The sequence below is a fragment of the Capricornis sumatraensis genome, chromosome 3, assembly GCF_032405125.1.
Source record: "Capricornis sumatraensis isolate serow.1 chromosome 3, serow.2, whole genome shotgun sequence".
Lineage (NCBI taxonomy): Eukaryota > Metazoa > Chordata > Mammalia > Artiodactyla > Bovidae > Capricornis > Capricornis sumatraensis.
The window spans coordinates 136,195,918-136,214,151 of record NC_091071.1 but is presented as its reverse complement, the minus strand read 5'-3'; the positions used below and the strand labels follow the sequence as shown (position 1 = coordinate 136,214,151).

Sequence of the window (18,234 nt, the reverse complement as noted above, 5' to 3'; positions counted from 1 at the left end):
TAGGCCTCCCTGTCCATCACCAACTCCCGGAGTTCATTCAGACTCACGTCCATCGAGTCAGTGATGCCATCCAGTAATCTCATCCTCTGTTGTCCCCTTCTCCTCCTGTCCCCAATCCCTCCCAGCATCAGAGTCTTTTCCAGTGAGTCACCTCTTTGCATGAGGTAGCCAAAGTACTGGAGTTTCAGCCCAGCATCTCTCCTTCCAAAGAACACCCAGGACTGGTCTCCTTTAGAATGGACTGGTTGGATCTCCTTGCAGTCCAAGGGACTCTCAAGAGTCTTCTCCAACACTACAGTTCAAAAGCATCAATTCTTTGGCACTCAGCTTTCTTCACAGTCCTCTCACATCTGTACATGACCACTGGAAAAACCATAGCCTTGACTAGACGGACCTTTGTTGGCAAAGTAATATCTCTGTTTTTTAATATGCTATCTAGGTTGGTCATAACTTTCCTTCCAAGGAGTAAGCGTCTTTTAATTTCATGGCTGCAGTCACCATCTGCATTGATTTTGGAGCCCCCCAAAATAAAGTCTGATACTGTTTCCACTGTTTCCCCATCTATTTCCCATGAAATGATGGGACCAGATGCCATGATCTTCATTTTCTGAATGTTGAGCTTTAAGCCACCTTTTTCACTCTCCTCTTTCACTTTCATCAAGAGGCTTTTTAGTTCCTCTTCACTTTCTGACATAAGGGTGGTGTCATCTGCAAATCTGAAGTTATTGATATTTCTCCCGGCAATCTTGATTCCAGAAATGTAGTAGGACCTAAATTTTTATGGAGAAATCTCTGAATAAAATGTAAAGTTCATTTAGATAAAATAACCCATGTGGTGACAGAAATTCAAGAAAAGGATAAAATTGGCAAAAGTTACATAAATGGTAAAAGTCTAATCGTTATTTCAAATTTTTCATCTATTTCATGACTCTGTCATTGTTCCTTAAGTCATATGTTCCTTGAGTCAGTAGTTGTCTAGATAAAAACAAAACTATTAAAATATTTAAAGAAAAAATTTAAAATCCAAATAATTACTGTGTTTGAATAATAAGAAAAAACAAAACACACCAAACTTTGGTGTGAAGTCTGTAATTCTATTTGGATCCATGATAATTTAAAATACTCATATTCATTTTGAACTGTTTTGTGTTTGCACTATAAATTTATATTCCTAATGTTTCATTTTTCCAGTGTAGTATCTTCCTTTTGGACATTTGCAGTATGTGCTCAGAGGAAAGTGCAAGCATAAGTGTTTATTATATTAAAGCAGAATTCCTCCTAGAATATCTTTGCTTCTAGGTTATTCCAATGCGTTTAGTTTTGAAGATTAGGGAGGAAAAGGAAGTTGACTGTTATATTTCAAGTTCTGTTGCTTGTTAGCCCTCATTAGGAAAACCGAGTATTACTGTTCTTTGATGTTCTCAAACTAGCATTATTTGAGGAATTAAGTAAGCCTCATCAGATGATCTTTTTCTTGGCACTTTTTGTTTTTCATAAGTAGCTAACTTAATGAAATACAATAACAGGTTTCTGTTGAGATTTATCTGTAAATAATTCAACACTAAATAAAAACCTTAGAAATAGTATTAATACAAGTGAAAAAAACCCAATCTCTTTAAGAGCCGCAAGTATGCATTTGAGCATTAGTTGATTCATTTTCCATTTGTCAAGGTAGAATGCCCTGAAATATACATTCTTACAGTGGTGAAATTAAGAAATGAGAATTTCTTAATTGGTTAAGTGGGATATCTGATTTTCAACATCATTAGAGCTAAATTCAGTTTTGATTTTGCAACAGTATTTGCTTGACCATTTCTATAAAATTTTATATAATAAAATCAGGTTTAAAGTTTAGCTTCATGGCATCTAATCAGATAGTTAAATTCCTTATGTATCTCATAACTACATATAAGGATCACAGAGGTAATTTTGTTGATTGCTGCTTTGAAATATAAGATGTATACAAATTCTTATTCTAGATTAAGGATATCTTTACTCTGAAAAATTGTTCAAGCTAGCTGACAGGTTGTATTCTGAATATTGCCCAGATCCACTGGAACAAAATGTGTGTCTTCATAAATGTGAGTCAAGAGTATGGCATGTACAATGAAGATATTCATTATGTCTCTAGAAAGTTAATAGATATTACTCCAAATAGAAGGAAAAGATAATGTGGTCAAGTAAATATGGGATATGTTGATTTTAAAAAAAGCTTAAATGTTTCTGAAGATTTCTTAGAGCCTTCAATAATGAAATAGTTTATATTAATCAGATTAATCTTAAAGAATTTTAAGTATCTGGTCAGTTATCGATCTTACTTTGCTTTATACAATTTTCCTCCTTTCACAAAATAATATGCAAATTCCATGTCAGGTACCATTTTATTAATGGGAAAAAAGAAAATATCTCTTCTTTCAGGGGACTTAAAAGTTTTGTATATGAATTTAATGTTTTCAATTCTAGTTTTCTGAATTTTTTTTATTTGAGTTTTAGTTCCTTGAATTTTTCAGGGACTGATAGGGAAGTAAGTAAAAGACAAATGATTAGAAAGGAAGGATAAGACAGAATGAAGAACAAATTCAACAAACTGAACTATTAATAGATTCAAGATTTTGCGTTGTCTTTTCTCTGAAATGCTTTTTGGATGAGATGTATACTTATTTGAATGGATTTTTACAGAATAAGATAATAACTTATTAAAGTCTTCTGAAATTATTTTTCTGTGCTATTTGGTGTGTTGCAAGATCTATTGGTGGAGAGAACTGTACTGCTGTAATATCCTTTGATTAATGGAAGTGGTTTATGATTTAAAAATCATTACTTCTGATTCAGTTCAGTTCAGTCACGTCTGACTCTTTGCGACCCCATGAATTGCAGCACGCCAGGCCTCCCTGTCTATCACCAACTCCCGGAGTCCACCCAAACCCATGTCCATCGAGTCGGTGATGCCATCCAGCCATCTCATCCTCTGTTGTCCCCTTCTCCTCCTGCCCTCAATCTTTCCCAGCATCACTTTTCAAATGAGTCAGCTCTTCGCATCAGGTGGCCAAAGTATTTTCTGATAATTCGTTTTCCTAAAAATTTGAGACTTAATTGCTCATTTCTACTCACTTGTCAACCTTACCTCCATTTATGACTTCCAGTTTCCTTTTATAATATAGTCCTTGGTTTTCAAGGTTTGAGTATATATCAGAACATAGGTTGCATGAGTTTTCAAGTGTACCGTGTAATTGTTCTTATGCACATATCTGTATTTCAGATGGAGCAGCTGTCGGATGAGGAGATTGACCATGGTGCTGAAGAAGACAGTGACAAGGAAGACCAGGACCTAGACAGAATGTTTGGAGCCTGGCTAGGGGAGCTAGACAAACTCACTCAGGTTAGAGACAGTGCTCGAAGCGCTGGTCGAGAATTTTAAGTCATCACTGTGTGTGCAAATTTTACTGTGTAGACCTCAGGATATGAACATAGGTTATGTTTTAAACTACTGCTATAAAGAGAAAATGTCCAAAACATTAACAAGTAAATGAATAGTAACTCTAGGAACACAAGATACTCTCTTCTGTGGTTATTTTAAGGAGGTTTTTTTTTTTTTTTAATGCTTTTGACAGAAGTTCTGTGTATCTAGAGGGATTTCTAAAATCTGTTTTATAAATTGAGTTGCTGGCTAAAACGTTTTAAAGCCTAAAATATAAAAATCTAAATTTTAGCAAATCCTATTTCATAACTTAGTGGATTGAACACATTTTGCAACATAAATGATATCCTCACATGCAGGTATTTTCTATTACATGATCCCAGAATACTGACAGAGTTTCATCCCTGGCTTTATTTTAAAACAGTGGCAAAGTTTTTTCATTTTCTTTTATTGGATCTTTGGTTTTGTTTTTTAAAGAATTATTTTGTGCTCTAAACAATGCCACTTTTTAGAATAAAAGCATATACTATTACTACCCTGGTTAATAGATTATATTCAATATATATGAAGATAGTTAACTGTATTAAACAACTTTAACTTTATGACGGGTTTCCCAGGTGGCTCAGTGGTAAAGAATCCTCCGCCTGACAATGCGGGACACACAGGAGATGGAGCAGGAGATGTAGGTTTGATCCCTGAGTTGGGAAGATTCCCCTGGAGTAAAAAATGGCAGCCTGCTCCAGTACTCTTGCCTGGAAAACCCCATGGACAGAGGAGCCTGGCAGGCTGTAGTCCATAGGGTCACAAAGTCAGCATGAATGAGCACGCACACAACTTTACAACAATGAAAACATTAGAACAAGACTTATTTCATTCACCCTTAACTAATATCTCTGGGAAGAACTTTTGTTTAAATTGCTTAAGTACGAAATTCGTTAACCAGTAAAAAGTAGATGGCCAAGTGGAAATTTAAAGTATCAGTTTTTTTCTGTATCTTTCCATATCATTCTGGAATTGAAACTGAGAAACTGTTCTTGAAATTCTTGTTAGATCATTTTGAAAGGCAGACATGTTTGTGACCATAACCTGTTAATGATGAGTTTTGAGAAGAATGCTTTCACTCTTACTAGGGCTGCTCTGGTAGCTCAGCTGGTAAAGAATCTTCCTGCAATGCAGTAGACCCCAGTTCGATTCCTGGGTCAGGAAGATCCCCTGGAGAAGGGATAGGCTACCCACTCTAGTATTCTTGGGCTTCCCTGGTGGCTCAGATGGTAGAGAATCCGCCTGCAATACTGGAGACCTGAGTTTGATCCCTGGGTTGGGAAGATCCCGTGGAGGAGGGCATTGCAACCCACTCCAGTATTCTTGCCTGGAGAATCCCATGGACAGAGGAGCCTGGCGGGCTACAGTCCGTGGGGTTGCAAAGAGTCGGACGTGACTGACGGCTAAGCACAAGCAGCACAGCGCAGGATTTCATAAGGTCATTCTCTTCATCTCCAGTCAGGAGAAATAACGTTTGTGGTGATAAAGGTCTTTTCTTCTGCAGTTACCAAACCATTTTAGTTTAATTCTTAATTAAAAAAAAAAAGAAGAAGTGATTTTGGCACAGAGATGATGACTAGGCTATGCAGTTCTATGCTGAGGAAGTACAGTAGAGGAAATAGAAAATAATAATGACGGAAAGTATGTGAGAGCCAGTTGTCATGGTGGGGTTTCCATTTTGTTTGTTTGTTTTTGGCTATGCTGCGCAGCTGGCAGGATCTTAGTTCCCTGACCAGGGACTGAACCTGGGCCACAGCAGTGAAAGCCTGGAATCCTAACACTAGGCACCCAGGGAACTCCCAGGGGTTTCCTTGATTGTGTGTTTTATTGTCCATCCTTGGGGAGAGGCCAAAAAAGAGGAAAGACAGGCAGATGTAAGCCTAGCCACTCTAGGTGAAGTAGACTTGATGCTACTCCTCTGTAGGTAACATTTCTACTGAATACAGGAAAATCTTATGTATACTTGTATAAACCTTCTGTATATTTTAAATTCCCTGACATACACACGTAAGAGCCATTCATCAAAAATGTTGGGTCCTAAATTAATGCTTTGACCATCCTTTTTTATGTATGAAGCTGTCTTACAGAGAAAACAGGTTAAAACTGTTGGAGAATATCGCTTACTGCTGTGCGTGCACGCTAAGTCACTTCAGTCGTGTCTGACTCTTTGCAACCCCGTGGACTGTAGCCTGCCAGGCTCCTCTGTCCACGGAATTCTCCAGGAGGAATACTTGAGTGGGTTGCCATTTCCTCCTCCAGGGGATCTTCCTGACCCAGGGATCGAACCTGGGTCTCCTACATCTCCTACATTGTCTTTGTCAGGCAGGTTCTTTACTATTAGTGCCACCTGGGAAGCCCCGTCCCTCACTGCTGGAAAGTTACTTTTAACACTTCGGAAATTTTCAAAAAAAATTTGACTAAGCTAGTGGCTAAAACTTCAGAATTGATTATTTTAGTTTACCACAGTCATCCATGCACCTGTATCATATAATGTTAATGGATTTTCAACTTTATATTGTCATTTTTAAGTTTCTAGTGGTTGTTGAATCTTCTGAAATTGTTTGTAAAATTTTGTATGTATTTGCATTTTTCTGCAAGAAGTTGCATGGCTTTTATCATATTCTCAATGACATCCACTCCCAACCCAATTCCACCACCACCACCACCTCACCCCCACCGAAAAAATAAAAAAGGTTAAAAAAAAACACTCCACTAGAGTACCTGTTTCTTGGCATCAAGGAATATTTCCTATCATTTCCCTTTGTGCTTCAGCACCATGGACACAGCAGATAATTATAATAAGTATTTGTTTATTTGAACTGATAAATAGATTGACTTTTAATGTCCTAAATTTATCTTCAGGTTTTACTGAAAACATTACCTACCTATCACTCTTCATTTCCACTGAGAGAAGGAGAAATTAGGCCTTAACTTGTAGTGGAAAAATTAGGTTTGAGGTTAAAGAAGAATTTCCTAGCTGTTTCATTAAACTTTGAAATAAAGCACTGAACATTTGTGGATCTCCTTCAGAGGATAGCTTTAAAAACTGGATAGACACTATCTAAATGGATTCAGTTGAAACAAATGAATAAAAAAGATAGCACTCTATCTAATTCTGTGATTCTACGAAAAGATTGTTCAACATTCTTTTTCATTTGAAATCCATTTGATAATTAGAGAAATTAAAAATTTGAAAGACTAATCCTGACATTTGCATATTTAGTTAAAAAGACACTGAATAACTACTGCCCCTTTCCCTGAATTTCTTTGTTGTAACCACCTTATTTTCCTTATTGTAGAAAGGTTGGAGAGAAAAAAAGGGCATTTAAAGAGGTGGTGAGTTAACTTACAAAGCACCCTACCCTAAAGTGCAGAATATAGTTGTAGACTTAGCACAGGCAGTATAGCTGGGTTATAGTTTATACTCACCTTGATAGAACATGAAAAGAACAGGATAGTCTATCATTGTTTGAAGTTATAGCCACTTTCTGTTAAGATCGTGGCTCTCATAGTTTTGAGTCCAGAATTGTGCCTTATCTTCAGAGTATTTCATTCTAAGAATGTAGTTAAGTTGGACCAAAAACAAATTCCTTTGAGGAAAGAGATAACAAAATTCTCTACATTATTCCTTTTTATTTCTTATCCTCACATCCCGTATTCATGTACCTACCTTATTGTATAGTGAATTTATGTAAAATGAGCTCAGCCACTATACTCATTGTATTTGGGAAGAAATTTACTCTGAACTATGACTGTGTCAAGTGCCTTAAGTAAGCATATATCTAAAAATTGAAAAAACTATAACCAAAATGATGTGAAAACCAATTATGCTTTTCCTCAAGGCTAATACTTAGAAGAACTTTGATTTTATTAGTTATTATATGACAGTTCACTTAATCATAGAATAAACTTTATTCATCTTTTATTATAATTGAGACCTGAATTTAATATGACTCATTAAACTTTCTTTTTAAAAAGAGTTTGGATTCTGACAAGCCCACGGAACCAATAAAAAGATCTCCTCTTCGCCAGGAAACAAACATGGCCAATTTTTCTTATCGCTTCTCCATATACAACTTGAATGGTAAGATGTAATTGAAAATGAAATGTAAAATAGTATGTTAAGTTATATAATGTAAAAGTAATACAGCAACAATTCCAAATAGCTCAATATAAAAACTATATATGCATAACAACTGAGTTCTTATATTTCTTGATTTGTGCGTTTATTACTAATTCAGATGATCAGAGAAAAAACTAATGAATATAACTAAGATAGTTTCCTAATTATTAGTAACTGACAAAGCATATCCTCACATGGAATCCTACAACAAACTTAATTGTGTTATTATATTTGCAGTGGGATAAAGTCCAGTAAAATTACTTGTTATTAATTTAAAAATTAGCCCTTCTGGCCTTTATTTAATAAACTGTACCTAGTGGAGCTGACATTTCAATCTGTAATTTTTTTAGGTCTTAACATTTTTCACTTTGTGCCCTCAGATCTTTAGGTATTAACATTTCTACCAGGGCTATGGTCATATTAACACTTAGAGCCTCTGGTGAAAACTTGCATGAGGGATGTGGTTAATAGAACAGTATAAAATTTTTCTTTTTTTTTAATCTTCCAACTCATAATTTTATTCTCTGTTGATTACCACAAATCTTAAAAGATGGGCTCTTTGCTTCTGAAATTTTCTCTTGGAGTTTAAAATGAACAAAAAACTGTTAAAACTGGTATTTGATAGGCTTTATCCCCAATGGGGTGATTTTTATTTATTAATTTATTTTTTGCTTTTCCTCCTGCATTTGTTGACTGATTTATAGTAGCATGTGTAAATTCTAATTCATTGTGTTCTGGAAACATTGCAGAAGCTCTGAATCAGGGAGAAACTGTGGATCTGGATGCCCTAATGGCCGATCTTTGCTCAATAGAGCAGGAGCTCAGCAGTATCGGTGCTGGAAATACTAAGCGTCAAATCACAGAAACAAAGGCCACGCAGAAGTTACCCACTAGCCGACATACATCAAAACATGGCACCTTGAAAGGACTGTCTTCTTCGTCCAATAGGATAACTAAACCGTCTCATGCCAACTACTCCCTGGATGACATCACTGCACAGTTAGAACAGGCCTCCTTGAGCATGGATGAGGCTGCTCAGCAGTCTGTACTAGAAGATACCAAGCCGTTAGTAACTAATCAGCACAGGAGAACAGCGTCAGCGGGCACAGTGAGTGATGCCGAAGTACGCTCTATTAGTAACTCCTCTCGTTCAAGCATCACCTCTGCGACCTCCAGCATGGACTCTTTGGATATTGATAAAGTAGCACGCCCTCAAGAACTGGATTTGACACATCAGGGGCAGCCAATTACTGAGGTAAGTGGGTGAAACTTTCTCCCAGTTACTTCAGTATTAAGGAGGCAATGGTATTTGTTCCATCCTGTTCTAATAAACTTTCTTGTTTTTTTCCTACACTTAAAATTTATCAGAAGTACCTCTGAGCTAAGTTTTAAAATCAGACTATAGAAGAATGTATTACCAGATACAGCAGTGTCACAAAGATGATTAAGAAAAAATTTAGTTTCTTTGGTTTTAGTCTTATGACTATTTAAAGTCCTTAAATTAATGTCAGTTGTATCATATGATTAAGCAGCTTGAAATGTGATTTATATTTCATATTTTACAAAATTATGATAGCTATTAAGCTGATAATTGCTTTTTAATATGTTTATTATAAAATGGCCACTTGAGAAAATTGCTCATATCCCCATTATAGTTCTCCTAGATTATAAGTTCTTAGCGTTTACTCCATTTTAGTATCAAAGAGTTGATGTAGTGTGGTGGAAAGAACCACTGGACTTGGAGTCAGAAAACTTGGTTCCAAGTGTCTCATTACCCATTGGTCCTAAGTGAGTTATTCAGTCTTGTGAACCTCAATTTCTCATAAGTAAAGTGGAACTAATAGTACCTAGTCTGCCTTCTTCATACTGTGGTTCAGAGTGTCAAAAGTGATATAATAGGCATGAACAGATTTTAAAAGATGAAGTTTTTCTGATATGATGGAGGTGAGGATAAGGAATGGATTTGTGATGAAATAAGTTTAGCAAAAGCTGAGCTTGATAAAGGAGAATTTTTTAAATTGAGTTTTGTTCATCAAGAAGAAAGCAATTTTGTTCTAAGGTAACAGCAAGAAAAAAGAAAATGGATGAGGCAGAATAAAACCAGCCTTCTGTTGAGTGTATATCTACAATGCTCTCCAATAGAGTAAAATAATTTGTATTAATCAGTACTAAGTTAAAATCTTATAAAACATTGTTTAAGGACTTATAGAGAATTCAAAATTTGGATCTGTTGCATTGATTTAATTTAGTTGGTCAGTTTCTATCAGTCACTAACTCTTGGTATCCACTCACTTACCTAGCTTCACTGTGGGCATTGTAGAGCACGAAAGAAGCATGAATCATGATAATTTGAAAATAAATTTGAGTTTTGTTGCTTGTAAAGGAAGTTAGCAAATTATATCGAAGAATAAATCTTTGTTTATTTAATGAAACTTTCCTAAATGGTTTATATTCTGTAGAAAACTGCTTTCTCCATTGTGAAACCTGAGCATTATTTTTAGCACCAGCTCCTTAGCATGTGTCACTTATATCTTTTAGACTTACCTTTTGGGATATGAGTAATATTTTATTAGAGATGTGCTTTCTTGTTTATTCTGTGTTTTGTATGTTCTTTCTTTTCAGTCATATTATTTTGAGTTGGGTCAAGAGGCATGAGGGCAGATTATGAGCTAATTAAGAATCTTGGTGTATGTTTCCATCTGTAAAATACATTCGTTATAAAAGTTCCCTCAGTAAAAGCACATTCGTTATAAGTAACAGTTGAAGAGCAAATAAAGTAAAAAGTGAAGTCTTCTCCTAGCAAACACTTCACATGGTATCGAGTGGTATCCATGGGCAAGGATGCCAGTGTACAGTGATATAATAATTTAAGATAAGACCGAATGTAAAGTTTGGTGAGTAATCCAGGAAAAAACAAGGAAAGGAGATAAAGTTTTTTCCATCAGCCTGTTTTTTTGCCTTGCCAAGATGGGTAGAAAAGTGGTTTAACAAATCCGGAACTTGTTTCAGTATACTTTTTTTCTGGATCTAGTCTGTTGAGATTCAAGCCAAGAAAACAGAAGGAGGCTTACTAGATCCCAACCCCATGTATTAAATTGTCACCAGACTCAAATACAGTTTTTAAAAAAATACTTTAGTTTTTCATGCATGGAGTTAAAGAGTCATGAAGTTCTAAAGAGACTTGTTATCAAAAAAAAAAAAAAACAACCCGCTGCACATGGCACACATATGCGCTGTATTCTGCTCCCGGGATAAGTGCTTTCTACTCTTTTAGCTGATTCGTGGTGTATTTACGTATCATTAAATCTACAGATATATTGCTGTATCTTGATTTTTTTTTTTTCTTCAGTTGTTTGTGTTACTGACTTCTCACTCTGGAAAATGAGGATATACCTAATTAGGATATAGCGCTCCTTAGACAGTTCCCCTCTTTTCTCCCCTCCCCTTCCAATTTATTTTGGTTGGGTAACTATTCAGTGTTTATATTGTCATGACCTGTATACTTGCAGTTCACTACTAAACTGAATATACTTTTATTACATTTCCTTTTGGAGACATTACATTTTGCTTTTCCTGGAATTCTTTAAAATTTAAAATAGTTTTTTGTATGCTTATTACTATTTCAACTCCAAACTTTCTCCCAGCTGATTAAATCTTTTATTTGGTTTGACTAAAATTGGCGTTTATCTATTTCATCTTCTTAAAATTCTTTTTAGTCTTTTGAAATCTTTATTCTAGTATCATCCTTCTTAGGTCTTTTCTCTCAGGTGGGTAAGCTGCTCCACAGAAGACTCTTCCAGTCCCCTGCCTGGAGGGCATGCACTTTGTTGTCAGGGCTTTACAGCTCATTGGGAAAGAAGGCATGGGATATGGAATGGTCCTCAACACGACCTTCCACTTAATCGTACCAGGTCAGAGTTTCTCACCCATCATCACTATTCACGTGCTGGGCCGGATAATTGTTTGTGGTAGGGAGCTCTCCTGTGCATTTGTAGAATGTTTAGCGGCATCCTGGCACCTATCTGCTAGGTGTCAGAACTGCATATGCTGTGCTGAGCTGTGCTTAGAAGCTCAGTTGTGTCCGACTCTTTGCAGCCCCACAGACTGTAGCCTGCCAGGTTCCTCGTTCCATGGGGATTCTCCAGGCGAGAACACTGGAGTGGGTTGCCATGCCCTCCTCCAGGGGGTCTTCCCACCCCAGGGATCAAACCCAGGTCTCTCACATTGCAGGCAAATAGATGCTTTACCTTCTGAGCCACCAGGGAAGCCTGCCATAACTGCATACATCCCTCTAATTATAAAGTCTCCAGACATTGGTACATGTTCCCTGGAGGCAAAATTGCCCCCATTTGAGAATCACTGTGTTAAATAGAAAGGTTTAACAGTAGCAGATCTGAGTCTTTTTTTTTTCCGTGGGAAATAACCTTGGATTTTCCTTTTCCTGGCATTCTTTTACTAGAAACTTGATTAATAAATATAGAATGTATCCCAGTAATATTGTTTATTGTAAATTGACCCTGATTGATGATTGCATATGGACTAGGAAGACTGTGAGTGAACTCTAGAAGCCTATGAAAAGACACTGTGCTTGATCATGGTGTGCAGTGTGTGACTCTTATAAGTGAGCATGAACATGTGCCTCCAGCAACTCTGGAATCTACACACATTGGCTGTCAAAATGCACGGCTGCTTCCTGTGGAGTGTGAAGTTTCCCTAGGCCAGGGTGATGCCTGTGCTTATTCACATGATCTCTTTCTCTTACAGTGGTGGGTCCATAAAGGCCCCTGGTGGGTTGTGTAAATCCCTTCTGAAGACAGCATTGCTGCATGCTAGCACATTGTCTTTCTGCAGAACTAAGTGAGCCTGGTGCCAAGCTGCGGTCTCTTGGTCCTATGAATGAGTTATCAGTCTGAACCTGAGACCACTGCTGGTGGCAGGAAAAAATCTGGGAGTTAACTGCTTTCTTAAATATGCTTTCAGCCAATCCTGCTTTTAGTCCCACCTTCACTTCTGCTGCTTCGCTTTGAGGTTACAAAATGTAAATTGGGGTGCTTCTCTGCTTTTCTCCAGTTTTGGCTTAGCATTCAGCTTTCCTTGGGCATGCTGAGTTGTATACACTTAACCAGATGCTTCCAGCTTCCAGATTTTTGCCATGTCTTCTCATGAGTTTGTCTTTAACACAACAGCAACAACAAAATCCTTTTTCTTTGTTTTAGCGGGATTTGTGGAGGGAGTAGAACTGCCTCATTGGCCATTCACAGTCTGCTCCTGCCTGTGGTCTCTTAGCCGTGGAGTGCCCCAGGGTGCAGGCATCAGACTGCCCTTCTCTCTGTCTACTCCTTTGGTGATCTTACACACTGACAACTCCCCAGTTTTAATCCCCATCTCATTTATTTAAGGTACACTAACCCCCCTTACATCCTAATCCCTGTATAACAATGGTTCTCAACTAGAACCTAGTTTGTCCCCCAGGAGACACTCAGAAATGTCTGGAGACACTTTCGGTCATCAGTGATAGAAGGGTGGTACTGATGTCCGGTAAGTAGAGGCCAGGGATGCTGCTAAAATCCTACAGTAGGACAGCCCCCACAACAAAATTATCTGACCCAAAATACCATCAAGGTTGAGAAGCCATGTTCAAAAGTCAGTTAGCGTCTGTCACTCACTGTCAGCAATATGGCAGTACACCGGGTTGTACAAAGCTGTCTGTTGACAGTTTCTGATAAAGATCAAGAAAGGACTGGCATTAAATCATCTTTAGATTCAAGGGAATACAGGTTTCTTTAGCCAGTGTCTCTCCCTGAACTCCAGGCTCATGCATTCTCCTTCTAATCTATTTGGTCATCTGTTTGACACCCCTATTTGGTCATCTGAAAAGTAACTCAGATTTAACTGGTCTAAAACTGAAGTCCTGATCTTTTCTCCCAAACTTATTCCTCCCACAGTCTTCTCCATCTCAGTTAATGGCTATTATGTCTTTCCAGTTTATCAGCAAAATGCTTGGAGTCTTTATCTCTTTTATTCCCCATCCTCCTTCCAATCCAGCAGCCAATTTTGTTGCCCTAACTTCAGAATATATCCAGACTTGATCACTTCCCACCACCTTCACTGCCATCAAGCCAACATCGTCTTGAGACACACAACTAGTCTTCTGTGTTCACCATTCCTTTAACAGTCTGTTATCCCCATGGCAGCCCTGAGTGGTCCTATTAAAGGTAAGTCAGATCTTGCCCCTCCTGTTTTCAAACCCAAAGGCTTTGTATCTTACCTGTTTTCAAACCCAAATCCTTGCAGGGCCTTACCAGATCTGCTTTCTGTGGCTTGCCCCTACATTCCTTTCTTCCCTCCCTCTCTTGCTCTGTCAGTTCTTTGCCAGTAGTCAGAGCCTGCTTCAGAGCCCTTTTACCTGCCCTCCCCCACCCCCCACCCCCCACCTGGATACGCTTCCTCAGGACAGTACCCCTTTACTGCCTTCAGGAGTTTGCTCACGTGTCACTTTTCCAGTGAGGCCTTCTGTGAGCACCCTGTTTTAAATGAATTCTTCTTCCTCCGTCCTGTGAGTACTTACCTCCCTTTTCTTAAAAATTTTTTTATTTATTTATGGCTGCACGGGGTCTTTGTTGCTGTGCTCGTCTGTTCTCTAGTTGGAGCAAGCAGGGGCTCCTCTTTGTTGTGGTGTGTTGCGTTCTCGTTGCGGTGACTCAGAGCCCAGGCTCTAGGCACAGGGCTCAGGAGTTGTGGAGGGCTTAACTGCCCCACAGTGTGTGGGATCTTCCCAGACCAGGGACCGAATCTGTGTTCCCTGCCTTGGCAGGTGGATTTCCAGCCACTGGACCCCCAGGGAAGCCTGTTATCTCCCTTTTCTGCTTTATTTTTCTGTTTATCACCATTTAGAATACTATATATTTGACTTCGTTTTATTCTAAAAATTTTGCTTGTCTGTCTTTTCCACTTGAATGTAAGCTCCATGAGGAGAGGAATTTTCAGAAATTTTCTATGATTCCTAATGTATCTTTAGCACCTAGAACATTATTTGGCTCAAAAGAGAAGCAATCAGATATTTGAACAAGCATTTAAATATATGCATGTGTTCAATCCATCTTTGTCTAGAAGTTCTGTACTCTAAAATTATCAGCAGTTTTCTTTCAAGATGGTCAGACAGAGTGCTTCAGATGAAGTAGCATATGAAAATCTGACAGTGAAACTTTTTTTTAGACACCTCTAAGTTCTTTAGAGGCAGTAATTATACCTATTCTAAAGAAACCTAGGACAGAATAGTTACTCTCACTGAAGTTTAGTGACACTAATACCAGTTAGAAAAATCAATTTGAGATTGGTACTATTGTATCTTGGGGATGTGGGTATTCAAACCACCCATCTGAAAACAAAGTAATTTTATAGCTTTTCTTTCTACCTCCTTGCTCTCTGAAGCCAACAGGGCTAGGCATAGTATAATTTCACATCAGGAAGAGTAAGTCTTTTTCTCTTGCCTTTCTCTTTCTTGACTTTTGTTGAAATACTGTGCTTTCAGGCACTTCACATATGTTATTTCATTTAAGCCTCCAACTATCCCTTTGGTAGCGGCATTATTCCAAAGAGGGGATTAAGTAGGTCAAATAACTGGGAAGTCTGTTTTTGAATTCCGAAACTATAACATTTGCCTCCCAGCTTTTATCAGTATCTTAAAAATAAAGTGAAGTTGATCATCAAAAATGATTATTTCCTGAATGTTTGATTTAGCATAAAAATATGGGTTTATGGATAAACATAAAAATGAATTACAGACTAATTTTAGTGTTCTTATGAAATCCATCAGTAGTGTTCATTTGCTGTTTTTAAATTTAGAATTCATTGTAGCTGAAGTAAATTCTAATAAAGACTCTATAGCAACATGAAATAAATGTTACAGTTGACTTACTGGTACTTTTATTCACATTAAAAGATAAAACAATACTTCTTAATAAGACAGCAGTTTGAAAATTTAAATAGTAATTGCATGTTATAAGTTTTATATAAAGTAGGGTTTACTGATAAAAGGTTAGTGCTATAATATACCTATATATTTATTTTCTGGTGGGATTTAAACTAACAGTTCCTCTGAATTTGGAATCTTATACACAAAAATATATTTTTAAAATACAAATGCTTTTAGAAACATATACTCAAGCTTATGGTAGGTTCAAAAAGTTTTGCTGAATCTTTAAGAATATTTGATGATGTATTGTAAATATTTTGATTGGAAAAATTCCTAAATATTTGAGCTACTAAAGCTTTTCAATGTTGTGGGGTTTTTTTCCCCCTCATGTGTATAGAGTTTTTTTTAATGAAATCTCTGTGGATATACAAGTATGTTAATAATGTGATATGCAGCATAGCATATGATAGCTTCAGTGTAATTCCTTTACTTCTTTCACTTTCCAGAACTATTTCAAGAATAAATGTGTGCAGAAATCTTGAGATACTGGAAAGAAAACAGCAGTTGTGTTTGTTGTAATAACAGGTGGCATTGGCATTGAGGTCCCAAGTTATTCTCAGAAAGCAACTTTTTGCTCTGAGATAATAACTAGATGGGCGCTCAGGGCTTTCTGAAATTTTAAGAGGCCTGCGTATCTGAAAGATTGGAGTTACTAGTTATTACAACTACGTTTCTCCTAAAATTCTAATGGCTGTGTTGCTGCATCTCACTGAAAATTTATCCACATGTACCAACTTGGTGTTTTAATTGTAGATTTCACTGGCCTAGGAAGGTAATAGAGGGATAGGTACAAACACACCGCCCAGTCAACACTGGCATATATGCCCTGATCTTGTTTTGTGGATTTCTTAGATACCTGAAAGCGAAAAAGCGTTTTTATTTGGTTTTAAGTCTGTTTTGTTTTGTGTTGGGAGAGCAGTATAAAGAACCTTATACTGGCTATATAATGGCCAGTTAAATATCTAGGAGAGGAATAAAGAGAAGAGGAGGGGAAATAGAAAATAATATCAGCTACTGTGTTATTGCTTATTCTGTTCTGGGCATGGTGCTTTACATGTCTTAACACTGAGTTTGTACAGAGCCTTGAGAATAGGTACCATTCCCTGGTGGCTCAGAGGTTAAAGTATCTGCCTGCAATGCGGGAGACCTGGGTTCGATCCCTGGGTCAGGAAGATCCCCTGGAGAAGGAAATGGCAACCCACTCCAGTATTCTTTCCTGGAGAATCCCATGGACGGAGGAGCCTGGTGGGCTACAGTCCACGGGGTTGCAAAGAGCCAGACACGACTGAGAGACTTTCACTTTCTTTCACTTTCACCACTGTTTTACAATGAAAGGAACTAAAGCAGAAAGTGACTAGGTAACTTTCCCGAGGATTTGAACCCAGGCAGTCTGGTTGTACAGCTCCTACAGCATTAGCATTACCTTGCTACTTCGTCATAAAATTGAAGGAGAATCTAGACAAGGCTAGACCAGCCAGTGCATCTCAGATCCAAGCCTAGAGACAGAACTACATGGGCAGTAGAAAAAAGGCAAAGAGATTTATGTAGTAACATCCCCATCTGGTGGTGTTTTAGTATATTCCTGAATATGTTAAAATTTTAACAACCGTAAGCTAGCTGTAATCTAAATGAATTGAGGTTTAAATAAAATTCAAATGATGGCTGGTGGTTTCCCATTCTTCTTCTAATAATAGTGTTATTATTACTCCTTTAATTTTTATAGTAACATTTGGAGATAAATGCTATCTTTACACCATTTTACACATGAGGAAACAGGTTAAATAATAAACCCAGAGTCATATTGCCAGGAAACTACTGAGCTGGGGCTTGAACCCAGGCACTCTGGCCACCCCATAAAGGTCTGGATTTGTAACCGTCATGCTGTATTTATTTTTAATATTTGTGAAGAGCACATAACCTCAGTACAAGATGGATGTAAATCTGTTTTATTGAAACATTAATATGTGTTCACAAACCTCCACTTTCTTCCAGTTGTTATTTAAAGTGTTAGCTACCAAAAGAAAATGTTGTATTTTGTAACCATGACTCTGATAGAAGGTCATTCATTTCTTGAGTTTGGCTCATATTTCAGATCACTGCTTTTCTACACATCCTCCCCAACAAGATTCTGGCTCATAAATGGTACATGTTATAGCTTCAGTTCAAGAAAGTAGTGATTCATAACTTACTTTGCAGAGATTTGTGGAGTTTTTGAGAGATTGATAGAGAACATGATAGCTTTGTAACAAATGAAACTTTGAAACTGAGATGGTGTAGAGCAAATTTTATGTGAGTTGACCTTCACATTCACATATGTGTTTTAAACACAGATTTTAGATTTATGAAAGTAGTGATAAAGAAGTAAAAACTGGGGATTTCCCTCGTGGTTCAGCGGTTAAGATTTCACCATCCAGTGCAAGGGGTACAAGTTCTATCCCTGGTCGGGCAGCTAAGATATGCCTCCTAGCCAAAAAAAAAAAAAAAAAAAGCAAACAAATGTAAAACAAGCAATATTGTAACAAATTCAGTAAAGATTTAAAAATTGGTCCACATTGTCTTTGATACTTCCCATGTGCATATTCATTTTTGGTAAGGATGTGTTGAATTTCAATAACTAATAATGTTCCATCATACTGTTTAACATGGCATGTAGCCATCTCTTGTTGAACACCTTAG

General features: G+C 37.4%; 1 protein-coding gene across 1 annotated transcript in view; it reads left to right on the top strand.

The window, feature by feature from the left end:
- Nucleotides 1-18,234, top strand: part of RAPH1 (Ras association (RalGDS/AF-6) and pleckstrin homology domains 1) — a 94,767-nt gene that overhangs the window by 38,047 nt on the left and 38,486 nt on the right. The window contains exons 2-4 of the mRNA XM_068968975.1: nt 3,260-3,379; nt 7,439-7,544; nt 8,333-8,838. Of these exons, the coding sequence (XP_068825076.1) occupies nt 3,260-3,379; nt 7,439-7,544; nt 8,333-8,838 (732 nt within the window). The remainder of the gene's footprint in view (nt 1-3,259; nt 3,380-7,438; nt 7,545-8,332; nt 8,839-18,234) is intronic.